The sequence below is a fragment of the Panthera pardus genome, unplaced genomic scaffold (genome assembly GCF_024362965.1).
Source record: "Panthera pardus isolate Hobbes unplaced genomic scaffold, ASM2436296v1 HiC_scaffold_11, whole genome shotgun sequence".
Taxonomy (NCBI): Eukaryota; Metazoa; Chordata; class Mammalia; order Carnivora; family Felidae; genus Panthera; species Panthera pardus.
In genome coordinates, this window is record NW_026526666.1 from 2,642,653 (window position 1) to 2,657,180 (window position 14,528).

At 43.4% G+C, this 14,528-nt stretch overlaps 3 protein-coding genes and 2 long non-coding RNA genes across 5 annotated transcripts; 4 read left to right on the top strand and 1 right to left on the bottom strand.

Annotated features, from left to right (window-relative positions):
- Positions 1-19: 19 nt before the first annotated feature.
- Positions 20-2,388, top strand: LOC128773457 (uncharacterized). The gene is made up of 2 exons (XR_008417707.1): positions 20-244; positions 2,112-2,388. It is a non-coding gene; the product is annotated as an uncharacterized LOC128773457 (long non-coding RNA).
- A 192-nt stretch (positions 2,389-2,580) lies between these two features.
- LOC109257095 (uncharacterized) lies at positions 2,581-4,964 on the top strand. Its single transcript, XR_002075907.2, has 2 exons — positions 2,581-3,686; positions 4,355-4,964. It is a non-coding gene; the product is annotated as an uncharacterized LOC109257095 (long non-coding RNA).
- A 4,919-nt stretch (positions 4,965-9,883) lies between these two features.
- LOC109257038 (histone H2A type 2-B) lies at positions 9,884-10,535 on the top strand. The gene has a single exon (XM_019432900.2). The coding sequence runs from the start codon at positions 10,128-10,130 to the stop codon at positions 10,518-10,520; it is 393 nt and encodes a 130-aa protein (XP_019288445.1). The 5' UTR covers positions 9,884-10,127; the 3' UTR covers positions 10,521-10,535.
- Positions 10,536-10,630: 95 nt separating this feature from the next.
- On the bottom strand, positions 10,631-11,103 carry LOC128772486 (histone H2A type 2-C). Its single transcript, XM_053890200.1, has one exon. It carries the CDS (start codon positions 11,064-11,066, stop codon positions 10,677-10,679), a length of 390 nt encoding a protein of 129 aa, XP_053746175.1. The 5' UTR covers positions 11,067-11,103; the 3' UTR covers positions 10,631-10,676.
- Positions 11,104-11,343: 240 nt separating this feature from the next.
- Positions 11,344-13,604, top strand: LOC109257041 (histone H2B type 2-E). The gene has a single exon (XM_019432904.2). The coding sequence runs from the start codon at positions 11,394-11,396 to the stop codon at positions 11,772-11,774; it is 381 nt and encodes a 126-aa protein (XP_019288449.1). The 5' UTR covers positions 11,344-11,393; the 3' UTR covers positions 11,775-13,604.
- Positions 13,605-14,528: the final 924 nt, after the last annotated feature.

Here is a 14,528-nt window from a genome sequence, read left to right on the forward strand (position 1 = left end):
AAAACGAACAAAACAAAACAAAACAAAACAAAACAAAACAAAACACCACCGCCGGGAATTCCTGCGCATTTGGGACTGCTGTTATTTGTTGCATTTTATTGTCATCTAGCTGAATTCCTTTATTTTATATACGAGAAAATGGAAGCCCATTTCATTTACTGAATACATAATTACTGAGCGCAGACCAGTCCTGAATAAAGCAGGCCCTGTCTCAAGGAGTGTACAGAACCCTGAAGATGAGCAAGTAAGCAGGCAATTACAATACCGTGTGCTAAGTGCTATGATGGGACTGGGAGAACAGGATTCCAAGGAGTCATGTCTCCCAGATTTGGGGGTGCAGAGAAAACTTCAGAGGAGATTTTAGGGTAACAGTCTAGAAGAGAGAGCACGAAAGCCTATCTCAGCTCCTCTCAGTCAGGCTGTGGTAGTTGCACGTGCAAAGGCCAGAAGAGGGAACTTTGGGGGAGTGGTTACTTTAGGTGTAGTTAGGTGTAGTTGGAGCCCACGGGGCAGAGATGATGGCGATGGGAAGTAAGTAGGAAGGCCTGCCTGGGAGAAGGCAGGGGCTAGACCATACTGGGCCTTGTGGGCCAGTCTTTTTCCTGGGAGCGATGGGAAGCTAATGAAGATTTTAAGCAGGGCTGTAACAGGATGAGATTTTTTTTTTTTTTTCCAAGATGATATATAAGCTTTTAATTTGTATTTTATTTTGTATCTTTAATATTTTATCGATTATATCTCCATATATTCCTAAGTATTTTCCCCAACTTCTAATTCGGGAAAAATGTCAAAGCTGCAGAAAATCCAAAGCAACGTCTTCTACCTTTCACTATTTTTTACATTTATATATAATATACATATATACTTATATATTTAAGTACTTTGTATATATCTATTTACTTTAAAAATATATTTATATACTTTTTTTGGTTGAACCACTTGAAAATAAGTTGCAGATAGCAGACATTTCACCATTAAGTACTCCAACATATATCTCCTAAAAACAAGAATATTCCCCTATATAACCACAATAAACTTATCACACTCAAGAAATTTAACATAATGACATGTATTTTCCCTAGCCTTAAAAATTTTTTTTAAAACTTTCAGAAAAGCTGCAAGATTAGTACAATGAGCACCGTTTACCCTTCATCCAGATTCACTGACATTTTACCTGACTTGCTTTGTCTGTCTTTGAATTTGTATGTATATAATAACAATAATGAAATAATTATTATTTTTGCTGAATCATTTGGGAATTAGTTGCAAAAATGTTTACATTGCACCACTATCTACTTCAGCATGTATCTTCTGAGAACAAGGACATTTCCCTACATAATCACAATACCGTTACCACACTCAAGACATTTAACTTTCATATAATACTATTATCTATAGTTGATAGTTGATAGTCAGATTTCTCCAGTTGTCTCATTAGTGATCTTTATAGTTTTTTATTTTTGGAAAGCCAGTCAAGGATCATGCATTGCATTAAACCATCTTTAAATTTGTGTTTTTGCAAAGATCACTGGCTGCAGTGTGAATTGTCAGAGAGGTTAGAGAGCAAGCAGGGAGAGCAGCTGGGAGGTTACTTGTAGCAGTCTAGGTGAGAGATGATGATGGCTTGGATCAAGGTGGCAGCAGTAGAGGCAGAGGTGGAGAGAAACTGTGCTTACAAGATATATATTAGGAGGGAATTCACAGGATGTGGTGATAGGTTAGTTATGGGAGGGGAAGTGTCAAGGATGAGTATCAGGTTTGTGCATCTGGATGGATGGCATTAGTTCCATAAGATATGGACTACTGGGGGGGCACCTTGGTGGCTCAGTCAGCTGAGTGTCCGACTCAAGTCATGATCTCACGGTTTGCATCTGACTCAGTTTGCATCTCTCAATTAAGCATCTGACTCTTGATTTTGGTTTGGTGATCTCACGGTTGGTGAGTTAGAGCCCTGTGTGGAGCCCCGTGCTGACAGTGCAGACCCTGCTTGGGATTCTCTCTCCCCCCCACCCTCCTCTCTGCCTAGCCTCTGCTCATGTCCCTGTGGGCACACATGTGTGTGCTCTCTCTCTCTTTCAAAATTAAACCTTAAATTTTCTTTTTTTAAAAAGAAGCTTGGAATTTTCAGTTATGCCTTCATTCTCTTGAGAAGGGAGAGGGGCTGAAAATGAAGTTAATGATCGATCATGCCTACATGATGAAGTTTCCGTCAAATCCCAAAAGTATGGAGTTTGGAGAGCTTCTGGGTTGGTGAACATGTGGAGGTGCCGGGAGAGTGGCATGCTGGAGAGCCCCTTCCCATATACCTTGCTTTATCTCTTCTATATGGATGCTCAGCTGTATCCTTTATCATATCCTTTTATAATAAACTGGTAAATGTAAGTAAAACATTACCTTAAGTTCTGTGAGCTGCTCTAGCAAATTTATAGAGCCCAAAGGAGGGGTCAGTGGAACCTCAATTTATAATCAGTTGGTCAGAAGCACAGGTGACAGACAACCTGGGCTTGTGGCTGGCATCTTAAGCGTGTGTGTGTGTGTGTGTGTGTGTGTGTGTGTGTGTGTGTTGGGGTGGGTGGGGCACAGTGTTATAGGACCGAGCCCTTTAACCTGTGGGATCTGATGCTATCTCTGGGTAGAGAGTGTCAGAACTGAATTAAATTGTAGGCCAGGGTGGGGGGGTGCCTGGGTGGCTAAGTCATTTAAGCACCCAACTTCAGCTCAGGTCGTGATCTCATGGTTTGTGAGTTCAAGCCCTGCATGGTGTGAGGTCCAGCCCGACTTTGGGGCTTCGAGCTGACAGTGCAGAGCCTGTGTGGGATTCTCTTTCTCTCTCTCTCTCTCTCCCCTTCCTCACATGCATGCTCTCTCTCTCTCTCAAAAATAAATAAAAATAAACTCATAAAAAAAATTGCAGACCACCCAGCTGGTGTTGCAGAAAATTGCTTGGTGTGGGGAAAAAGCACACATTTGGAAGTGAAGTGTTTTATGTGACTAGTGAAGGAGATTCACAGGGAAGAAACACATAGGAGATAGACTGAAGTAAGGTTTTCCCTGACACAAGTGGAAAATTAAGTTTTTCCAATATATGATCCCTCATTCTGATACAGATTATCCAAATGTTAACATTTCATCAGGTTTGCTTTATTTCTATGTATCTATCTACACACATATAATTTTTTTGCTGAACCATTTGAGCGTAAGTTTCAGAGATAAAGCCCCATTTACCTCTAAGTACTTGGGATGGTTAATTTTATGTGTCAACTTGACTGCGCTATTGGGTGCCCAGATATGGGGTCAAACATTATTCTGGGTCTTTTTGTAAGTGTGTTTTGGGATGAGGTTAACATTTAAATTGGCAAATCAGATTGCCCTTCCTAATGTGGGTGGGCCTCGTCAGTCAGAGGCCTGAATAGAACAAAATGGCTGACCATCTTTGAGAAAGAGAGTTCTTTCCTGCCTGAGTGCCTCTGATTTGGGACATTGGCTTTTTTCCTGCCTTTGGACTCAAACTGAAACATTGACTCTTCCTGGGTCTCCAGGCTGCTGGCCTGCAGACTGGAATTGCAGCATTGGTTCTCTTTGTTCTCAGGCCTTTGGACTTGGACTGGAACTACACCGTCAGCTCTCCCGGTTTCCAGCTTGCTGACTCACCTGGCAGATCTTGGGACTTGTTAGCCTACATAATCGTGTGAGCCAATTCCTTATAATAAATCCTTCTCTATCTCTCTCTCCGTATATTTCCTATGTGTCTGTTTCTCTGGAGAACTCTGATATTTACTAATGAGTATTTAGTTAAAAAAAAACATTTTCTCACATAACCACAATGTAATTGTCACACTTGGGAAATTGACATTGATATAGTACTATTATCTAATATACAGATCTTACTCAAAATTTGTTAATTTTCCCACTAGTGTCTTTTGTATAAAATGAAAAAAAAAATGTTCTGGTTCAGGATCCAATCTGGGATCACATGTTGTATTTAGTTGTTAGATCTCTTTGGTCTCCATTAATCAGGAATAGTTCTTTAGTCTTTGTCTTTCATGACTTTGACATTGTTGGAGAGTACAGAAGATTTATTTTGTAACGTCCCTCAATTTGGGTTTGTCTGCAGATTTAGGATATGCATTTTTGGCAAGAATACTGCCAAATGATATTGAGTCCTTCTCAGTGAACCATACCAGTGGGCATTAGCTTGATTTGTCTTATTGCTGATGATAATTCTGATCATTTGTTAAAGGGATATCTTTCAGTTTCTCCACTGTAAAATTCTTTTTCCATTTGTAATTGTGGGTGATATTTTGAGTCTATGTACTATCTTGTTTCTCATTAAGCTTTTGTCTACTAATTTTAGCATCTGAGAAGTGTATATGAAGCAGGAGTTATTGAAGATGGAATGAGATCATCATGGATGGGTGGGTGAGGAAGTGGGTAAGGGTGAGAGAGCATATGGTGAAAAAGAATCCAATTTTCTATTAAATCACTTTGGCTAGCATGTGAAGATGGTATTAGAGGAACAGGAAGAATAGAAAAGCCGTTCACAGTAGTATGGTGAAAGATAATCTGAGTGAAGGCAGGAGATGGGCTAGAGAGAAATAAATTGATCAGAATGCTGCTAAAAAAGATAGAATCTATAGGACTTGCTTTTGGTCAGGGCTTTGCAACTTGCTAATCCAGCAACTGATAGGGAATGTTGGGAGGCTGTGGTTGGAGAAGGCCTTGCTAGGGAGGTGATTTAATCAGAGATCTGAATGATTAGGGGGTAACTAACCATGAGGAAAGAGAGATCTGGGCAGAGGGAATGTATTCATTATGTTCTGGATGTGTTATGTTAAGCTCAGTGTTGGCATACTTGTTGTTCTTAAATGTATTGGATGGATGTGTGAACTAATGTGCAAATAGAGAGGGCTGATGTCATTGTTATTTCTGTTGCAAAAATAAATGGAAGCTTTGTAAATTGCAAACTTCACGGGGCAAGTTATAGTGTCTTTGTTTTTAATAAAAACATAGTAAGAATAATATCTCCTATTTAGTGAAGGTTTGTCTTGGCCAGATTGAAACTTTTAGAGGCTTTGAATATTAAAAGATTATGGTGGCCACCTCAGGTGTAATTAAACAAAACAAAACAAAAAACCAATAAACACTAATCTGTGACATGAGGATGGGGTGTCTAACAAATACTCATTTCCCCCCATGATGATTACTTCAATATTTGATCATGAAAAACTTAATTTGTGCTTATTGATGTATAATTTACACATAAGGAATTTACAAATCTTAAGTGTACAGTTTAATTCTATATATGAATACACGCATATCAAGATACAGAAAATTTCCAGAACCTTGGAAGGCTCCAGGGAAATCAATACCACCTCCCCACAGGTAATCATTATTCTAACTTCTATCACCATAGATTAGTGTTGCCTATTTTAAAACTTCATATAAAAAGAATCACATAGCATGAATTCATTTGTGTTTGTCTTCTTTTGTTCCACATTGTCTGTGAGATTCATCCAAGTGCATTGCATTTCTGTTTGCTGTATATCCAGGAGTGGAATTGCTAGGTCATATGATAAACCTAATGTTTATTTTTATGTATGTATGTATGTATGTATGTATGTATGTATGTATTTAAGCTTATTTATTTATTATTGAGAGAAACAGAGAGAGCACAAGCAGGGAGAGGGGTTAGAAAGAGAGGGAGAAAGAGAACCCCAAGCAGACTCCGTGCTCAGCACAGAGCCTGGTGCGGGGCTCAGTCCCACAACCACGAGATCATGACCTCAGCCAAAATCAAGAGTCAGACACCTAGCAGACTGAGTCACTCAGGGGTCCCCCTAATGTTTATTTTTGAAATGAAAAATTGGTTCAGGGGCACCTGGGTGGCTCAGTAGGTTGAGCATCCGACTTCGGCTCAGGCCACGATCTCACGGTTTGTGAGTTCAAGCCCTGCGTCGAGCTCTGTGTGGACAGCTCAGAGCCTAGAGCCTGCCTCGGATTCTGTATCTCCTTCTCTCTGTCCCTCCTCCACTTGCACTCTGTCCCTCTCTCTCTCAAACATAAATAAACATAAAAAAATTTTTTTTAAAAGAATAATTGGTTCAAAGAATTTTGGGGATGCCCCTGCTCTGTTGGTGCTAGGTACTTTTCTAAATGTTTTACATTTATGAACTCTCTTAATTTTTACAACAGCCCCATGAAGTACCTAATATTACTTTTTTTTTTATGTTTGTTAGTTTTGAGAGAGAGTGAGCAGGGGAGGGGCAGAGAGCGAGGGAGACAGAGGATCCAAAGAAGACTCTGCTGCTGTCAGTGCAGAGCCTGATGTGGGGCTCGAACCCATGAACTGCAAGATCCTGACCTGAGCTGAAGTATGACACTTAACTAACTGAGCCACCCAGGTGCTCCATCTACTGTTATTACTTTTGATTTACCAGTGAGGAAGCAGAGACGCTTAGAGGTTAGGTAACTTGCCCATGATCACATATCTGGTAAACAATGCAGAGTCAGGCTGTAGAATTTGGGTTCTTAAACATTAAGCTATTTGGCCTCCTAATACAGCTTTGGGACCTCTCAGGTTCCGGGCTCTGTATTAGGTTCTTTACATTTATCATCATTTATTCTAACAAGTCTGTTATGGTTGGATATATATATATATATATATATATATATATATATATATATATATATATATATAGTTGTTTAATTGACGAGCTTCCAGTATATCTTCCATCACTCTGGCTATCACAGTCTACTATTTATAGGTGGCATTTGGAGAATGGTTCTCGAGTAAAGAGAAATATTTTTGAAAAGAAGACACTAATTCCTTAAGAGTGTTATTTCATGTATTCATGCCGAAAACATTTAATTACCTTTTTAAGAGCCAGGTAGAAGGAATTAAGGACTCAGATTCAAAGATGAAGAAGATGAAGAAGATTCAAAGATGGTCTCTCCCTTGAGGTGGTTACAGAAAGGAAGTGAGACCAAAGCCAAAGCAGAGTGGTAAGCACTATCACCAGGATTTGAACACAGAGGTGGGTACACTGAGGCTGTGTGCGTATGGGAGTAGGGAAGGCCTCATGAAGGAGGAGGTGATGTCTGGGCTGAAACTCAAAGGATGAGGAGGGTTTTGCCAGGTCAAGAGGAAGATGAAGCCTTCTAATCAAAGGCAAGTGTACATGCAACGTTAGGGACCTATGGAAAGGTCCTAACTGAATGGTGTGCAGCTCAGTATGGAGGAGGCTGGAGGTGGTGGTTGTGGTGACAGAGGTGGAGGGAGAGGGGAAGAGAGAGGACTATGGAATGGGGCTAGAAGGCAAAATAACGGTTTGATTAACTGGATTCCTTGGGAAGGAACTCAGTTGCCTTTGGTTAAAAATCCCGGCTGCCTTTTTGTTAAAGGAGGTAAGATCCAGTCTGTTTGTCTGTGATGGTGTACTACTTTTACGGATGGCCTGCTCTACTTCACGTTTTAATAGCTCTGGTAAGAATGCTGGGGAAAGAGCTCTGGGGAGCAATAGATAGTAATTGAGCCTGGTATAATTTGTGGGAGATTGGCCTATCTAAATTGATCTAATAAGGTTTTATAGCTGGATGGAATCTAAAATATTAAATCTAATTTTCTCTCATTCTCTTTCTCTCTTTACCAGAGGAAGAAGGGGAGGCTGTGTAAGTTAAGTGGCTCGTGAAGCCCAACATCTAGTGAGTGAAGTAGTGTAAAGAGCACAATTTTTGAGTCAGGCAGACCTGAGTTCTAATCATGTCTTAGTAAATGGCCATGTCACCTTCAGCAAGTGCCCTAACTTCTCTGAACCTTACTTTCCTTTTCTGCGAAACAGTTACATCTACTTCATAGGTAGCCCCCATCATAGGGCTTATCACATAAGGTTCCATATATTCTCTTCGCCCTTCATCTTTCCTAACAGCACAGAGTCATTGTGATAGAGGTAAAAAAGAGATAAAAAGTGGAAGAGTTGGGGAGGTCAGTGCCCCCTCAAGCAGGGTCTCTCAAGCTACCAGAGTTATAGTAGCCCCCCCCCCCCCCCCATTTGGACTGTCTGGGTTCAGACCCTGTAGGTCTGAAAAGTTGACACTGTCAGAACTTCCAGCGTTGATTGGCTCATTGGGGAGAGACTCACACTAACAAAACAGACAAGAAATTTATGAATAGTCTAGGGTGCAAATTCATTAACTTCTAGTGATGTATCTTATAACTAGCTCATGCATTCTCAGTCTCATATTTTTATCTTGAAGTAGAATAATCAGAAAGTTGTCGAGCCCAGTATCTGAGCTAAGAGAGTTGGGCAGTCTTCAGAAATATTTCATCCAGGTTGTAAGAAAGGCTGATGATTTCACAACCAAGGACCCTTGGTTGTGTGTGTGTGTGTGTGTGTATTCACAGTGCTGGAGAAACAACACATTCCTATTGTAATTGCCTCATTTACACTCTGTGTGGACTACATCTTTCTATTAACACATGCATCTTCTGAAATGATATAATTGATTGAGTTAGAATTACCTTCAGGTACATTCTGCTATTGAAAAAGCACTCTCCCATCACCTTTGATTGGATCTGGGTGTTTCACATGTTTATACCAACATTCTTACCAGCTATAGATAGCTGATATTAACTTGCAGACTTGAGATTTCCTCTATTTTCTAGAAGCATCTCATGACAGCTCTTTGCACTAGTCTCACTTATCTGTATACCCATTGTGTGGTAGGTAGCATGTACTTGATAAATGTCAGTTCAATAAAGGTGAGGATAAAAGAGAGGACATCAGAAATGGGCTCGATGAATAGGATTTAAGTCCTCCAGTCCTCATGGAACACTCAGGAGAGGGTGCAAATGGTGTGAGAGATGTAGAACCACCCAGGATGGGAGGCTGAGGAGGAAGAAACAACTTTCCAGAAAGTTTCTTTAGAAGGCAGTTGGAAGATTAGGAAAACAAGTGTTACAGGGCTGTTGCTGAAATCTAAGAGAGCAGTGAGGAAGCAGACAGGAACATGGATTAAAAACTGAAGAGATGCTAAGTAAGTAGCCAGATACGCTGTTGAGATGCAGGTGAGTGGATTCTAAGTGTAATTTGACCATAAAGAGCAAACAGAGGAGGTAGGCGGTTGTTTGGGTAAGTTTGCATCTGGATTGGACGAGTTGTTGGGACAAATGAGTTGAGGTACCCACTAAGCAGTTTGGTGTAAGGGTCTGAGCTTCTAGAACAAATCTGGGATAGTTGAAAGCATGGAAGTGGGAAGACTCTTCAGGAAGGTCGAAGAATGGAGGGGGGTTTTGTGTAGGGGGCAGAGTCCAGACAGACACGGGAATTTAGGGCCAGGTAGAGGAAAAGGAGCAGGATGGGGAAAGTCGGGGGACATTTTGAAAGCCAAAGGAGCAAGTTTCAAGGCGGTAATCGGATGCCTCCTGGAGGTCCAGAGGAGGAAGACAGATCTTTTTCAGTCCTTGGTTACAGTGTATTCCGAGGAGCGGGGAAGGCTGGGGGTGGGGCTAAGCCACACCGAAGGCCACGACTAAATTGCATTGAAAGCAGACGGCCTTAGTAATTTTTCTGGGAGTTTGGCTGTGAAGAGACAGAAAAGGCGGGACTTGGAGAGTAATTTAAGGCTCAAGGGGATAACTGGCTTCAGAATCCCTACCCTTGAGTGGGAACAACTCTGCATCTGCTGGAGGCCCCTCTGCAGGCCTTTTGGGTCCTTTTTAGGATTTCCCTTCTAACTCTAAACTGGAAAAAAAAGAACCAATTCTCTCCCCCCTCTCCCCACCCCCCACCTACCTCCGCCTCGCCTTCTCTAAACTGAAAACAAAAATTGCCACTCAGTAAAACGCAAAACCAGCGTTTTGTCCGAAAGCTTTCTTTCTTTAAAAATCCTCTCATGCAAATTAGGAGCTTTAATGTGGCTCCCAGCGATTGGTAGGTACGTACGAAATCCGTCATTTCCTTGTAGTGCAGGATGCAAACGAAGAGTCCGCTTTCTGCCTTCCGATTGGCTGTTTGATTGGTCTACTTCCCTTTACCCCTCCCGGTAGCTCTTATAAATTACACCAAATTGGTTATCCTTTCCACTTCCTTCTTCTTGAATAAGAAGCTGTAACTGCAGTTTTGGCCGTAATGTCTGGACGCGGAAAGCAGGGAGGTAAAGCTCGCGCCAAGGCCAAGTCGCGCTCGTCCCGCGCCGGCCTGCAGTTCCCGGTGGGCCGAGTGCACCGCCTGCTGCGCAAGGGCAACTACGCCGAGCGGGTGGGGGCCGGCGCGCCGGTGTACCTGGCGGCGGTGCTGGAGTATCTGACGGCGGAAATCCTGGAGCTGGCGGGGAACGCGGCCCGCGACAACAAGAAGACGCGCATCATCCCTCGCCATTTGCAGCTAGCCGTGAGAAATGACGAAGAGCTCAACAAGTTACTCGGGGGTGTCACCATTGCCCAGGGCGGCGTCTTGCCCAATATACAGGCGGTCTTGTTGCCCAAGAAAACGGAGAGTCACAAGCCTGGCAAGAACAAGTAATTAGGAAGCTTGAGACCATCCCCACTAACCCCAAAGGCTCTTTTAAGAGCCACCAAAGTGTCAAATGAGGGGCTGATCACGAAATAGCGCATTAGCTCTTTTTTTGAAAATTTGGGTGGCTCTAAAAAGAGCCTTTGGTCTTTGGCTTGTCATGGTTTATTTGCTTTTGGCTTTGTGGCTTTCGGTTTTCTTTGGTAAGAGAACGGCCTGGATGTTAGGCAGCACGCCGCCCTGGGCGATGGTGACTTTGCCCAACAGCTTGTTCAGTTCCTCGTCGTTGCGGATGGCCAGCTGCAGGTGGCGGGGGATGATGCGCGTCTTCTTGTTGTCGCGGGCCGCGTTCCCCGCCAGCTCCAGAATTTCCGCCGTCAGATACTCCAGCACCGCCGCCATGTAGACCGGCGCGCCGGCCCCCACCCGCTCGGCGTAGTTGCCCTTGCGCAGCAGGCGGTGCACTCGGCCCACCGGGAACTGCAGGCCGGCGCGGGACGAGCGCGACTTAGCCTTAGCGCGGGCCTTGCCTCCCTGCTTTCCGCGACCCGACATGACTGAAGGTGAGGCTACAACACCTAAAGCTCTGAACCTCACAACAAAACAGGATTGAAAGATCAGCGATTGAAAAGCCTTTATAAGCTTTGCTAGGGGTGGGGTCAGGAACGAGTTTTTCATTGGTCCTAAATTGGCTCCAGAACTAGCCAATAAGGCCAAGAGTAGGTGCTGTTACGTAGTTATTACTGATAACGCAAGGTCCCTGCAAGGCCCAATGGAAATGAAGGACTTTTGGAGCCCTAATTTGCATACGGTGGTTATAAAAGGATCAGGCCCGCCCATTCTCGCACTTCTTTTCTTTGCTAACGCGTGTGGTGTTGTACAATGCCTGAGCCGGCAAAATCCGCTCCCGCGCCCAAGAAGGGCTCGAAAAAGGCTGTCACCAAAGCCCAAAAGAAGGATGGCAAGAAGCGCAAGCGCAGCCGCAAGGAGAGTTACTCCATCTACGTGTACAAGGTGCTCAAGCAGGTGCACCCCGACACTGGCATCTCGTCCAAGGCCATGGGCATCATGAACTCGTTCGTCAACGACATCTTCGAGCGCATCGCCGGCGAGGCCTCCCGCCTGGCGCATTACAACAAGCGCTCGACCATCACGTCCCGGGAGATCCAGACGGCCGTGCGCCTGCTGCTGCCCGGCGAGCTAGCCAAGCACGCCGTGTCCGAGGGCACCAAGGCCGTCACCAAGTACACCAGCTCCAAGTGAGTCCCTGCCGGGACACGGCACTCGCACGGGTCGCCGGCCGCTTGACTCCAAAGGCTCTTTTCAGAGCCACCCACCTAATCACCAGAAAAGAGCTTTGTTCACTTATTTTCCCCTCACTTCTTTCTCACAAAGTAAGTTGTTTTACTTGCGAAAGGTCATGGAAGATGGCACACGTAGTATCTAAGCCTTTCTTAAACTTGAGACTCCTGGCGCGTGACTGGCTTTGCTTTTTAATCTAGAGCGCGTCTTAAAAACTTTTAACTGTCTTAGTTTTTCTAGAAATCCTTTCGAATTAAGATATTGGAGAATCTGTTCCTCCTCACCTTCCGTCCCTAGATTATTGTGTCCTGGTCGTTCTGTTGGGTGTATGTTTCATCGGTGTTCTAAAACGAAATGAGTGATTTCGGTCATCCTCACTTAAGAAAGAGTCCCAGGACAACTAAGCCCCGGGGGCCGCGGATATTGCGTCAGAGCGCTGAAGAATTCTTCCGAGCGTTTGGCATCTGCCTGGGTGCCCAGTCACCAGTTCTGCCCTGCGGTGTGGCCTCCTGTGGATCCCAGCGGTCTGGGCGTTAAGGGTGGAGCCTGTGCTGCCGGGTCCTAGCCTTTCCCTGATTGGACGACATGAATATTTAAAATCACCCGCCGGCTCCGGAATTTGTAGATTCTGGTTTCCGCTGCTTACTTTGGGTCTTTGAAATCCCTGTTATTTCTCGGTTTGTGGATCGTTTTTGCATTTAATTCTTCTCGGAACGCTCCGGCTTTAGGTCACTGCACGGCGCTGGTCATTGAGGTCTGGGCTCAAAAGCCACCTCTCGGAGGCCTTCCCAAGTCCCACTCAGGAATTTGCGCCTCTTGTTCCTGCCTGTCATCCGGTCTCATGGTTTTCTCTTCCTCCTAGCAGCCGTCAGAAATTGGTTCGTTTCTTAGGTATGGTCTTTGTTCTCAAGCCCTTAACAGAGACTTTGCTGGTCTGTTTTTCTGTATTGTCCATGCCAATCAGTGCCTGGCACAAAGCGGACACTTAAATACTTACTGAATTATTAAGATCTGTCGAATTAATTTTCCCACCCCATCCTTTTCTTAATCGCTCCCGTGGATGGATGGGTGCCGTTCATTTCCATTAGATACATGTGAAGACATGAAAATGGAAATGTTTTTGGAGCTCTTTGCCCAAGTCCGTCCGTGGTCACCTCAGGGCAAGATCTCTGAGGAGGCCCGTGTTAAGATTCTTTTTGCGCCAAATAGGTGACAATGGTTGGTTCTCCCTTTACACGCTCCTTAGTGTAGCGTAACCTCTTTTGGATTTTCGTTAAATTCAGAGCATTGAATCCTTTTCCAGTCTCCTTTTCTGAAACCCATCACTTCCACCCTGATCCTCTGTTCCCCATGGAGATGAGCATTTAATTTACACTCACCTTCTCATTTATCAGGAAGCCCTGAAAAGATAGACCTTGTAAGACAGGCAAGGTTAATAACCCTTTTGCAAAGGAGGTTGAGAAAAGCAATGGGATTGGTTCACTGGTCATGCAGCCAACTTTTCCACCTTTGTATCCTCAAATGCGTGGACAATTGCATTTTAGTTTTATTTTGTGTGATTACAGAATGTTCACAGTCTTTCTGTCCAAGCCTTGATTTTGCTGATGAAGACACTGATCAGTTATTCAACTCTGCTTTTGGCTAAGGGGTTCTGGGCTTGATCCTAAGAGTTTTGTGAATTCAGATGGACTCCAGACATCATGAACTGAATAAGTCTTCTGTTTCCCACATGTGTGTTTTCAAGTGTGTGTAGATGCTATTGTATTAATAAAATTACCGATTAATTTAAAAGCTTGGCTGCTTTCTTTTTATCTGCAATATATTTTCTCATTAAATGAAGTAAACAGATACAACCACTGCTGGGTCTGTGGAAAAGGATAAATATTTATAAACCATTGGCCAAAATTACTTCTACCCAAGAGGTGCACTGGGGTTGAAGTAGCTTGTTATGAGGACACTGTTAATGTTTAGTCATTTAAAAAGACATGACCACAAATAACAAGCATTATAAACAAGGTAGAAGAAATAAAGTCCTTAAGAAAGTTTAGCTAACACCTATAGAGCACTTAGTATGTGCCAGACAATGTTCTCCAGGCCCTTTATACATATTGACTCATTTAATCCTCACAAGAACCTCATGAAATAGTTATCATTCTTATCTCCCATTTTATAGTTGAGGAAACTGAGGCATAGAAAGACTTCTCCTCAGAAACTCTCCAGAGAATAAACTGCTAGTTCAGGATTTAAGGGATTTGAGAGAGTAAGATCAATCTCTGAAAACCTGGATCCCTCCTTGGATTTTGGGAAGAAATTATCTATGCTTTACAATTAAAAGGAATATCACCTGCTTTATTCTTTTCAGGATGTGCCCCGTATATAAATCTATGGTGGTGGTGGTGGCTGAAATCCTTGGGGAGGGGACTGAGGGGGTTCTGGTTCTCCATCGCAGAGGCCATATCTCAACTTGCTTATCAGTTGGAATCCCTTCACTAATATGAGAGAGTCTTGGTTACTGGTTTCAGGCTCCTCCTGGGCATGGTGTTCACTAGCAAGGAAACTGCAGAGTGGGGAAGGGGAAGAGGTGATAGAATTTGAAATTTTAACTCCAGAGGGGAGCTAATTAGTGATAGTGAGTTTAATCTTCCTAAAGAACCTTTTTCATCACTTCTTTCTCCTGCTCAGACATCTGTTGTCTATTTGCTTATGTTGGGGTTA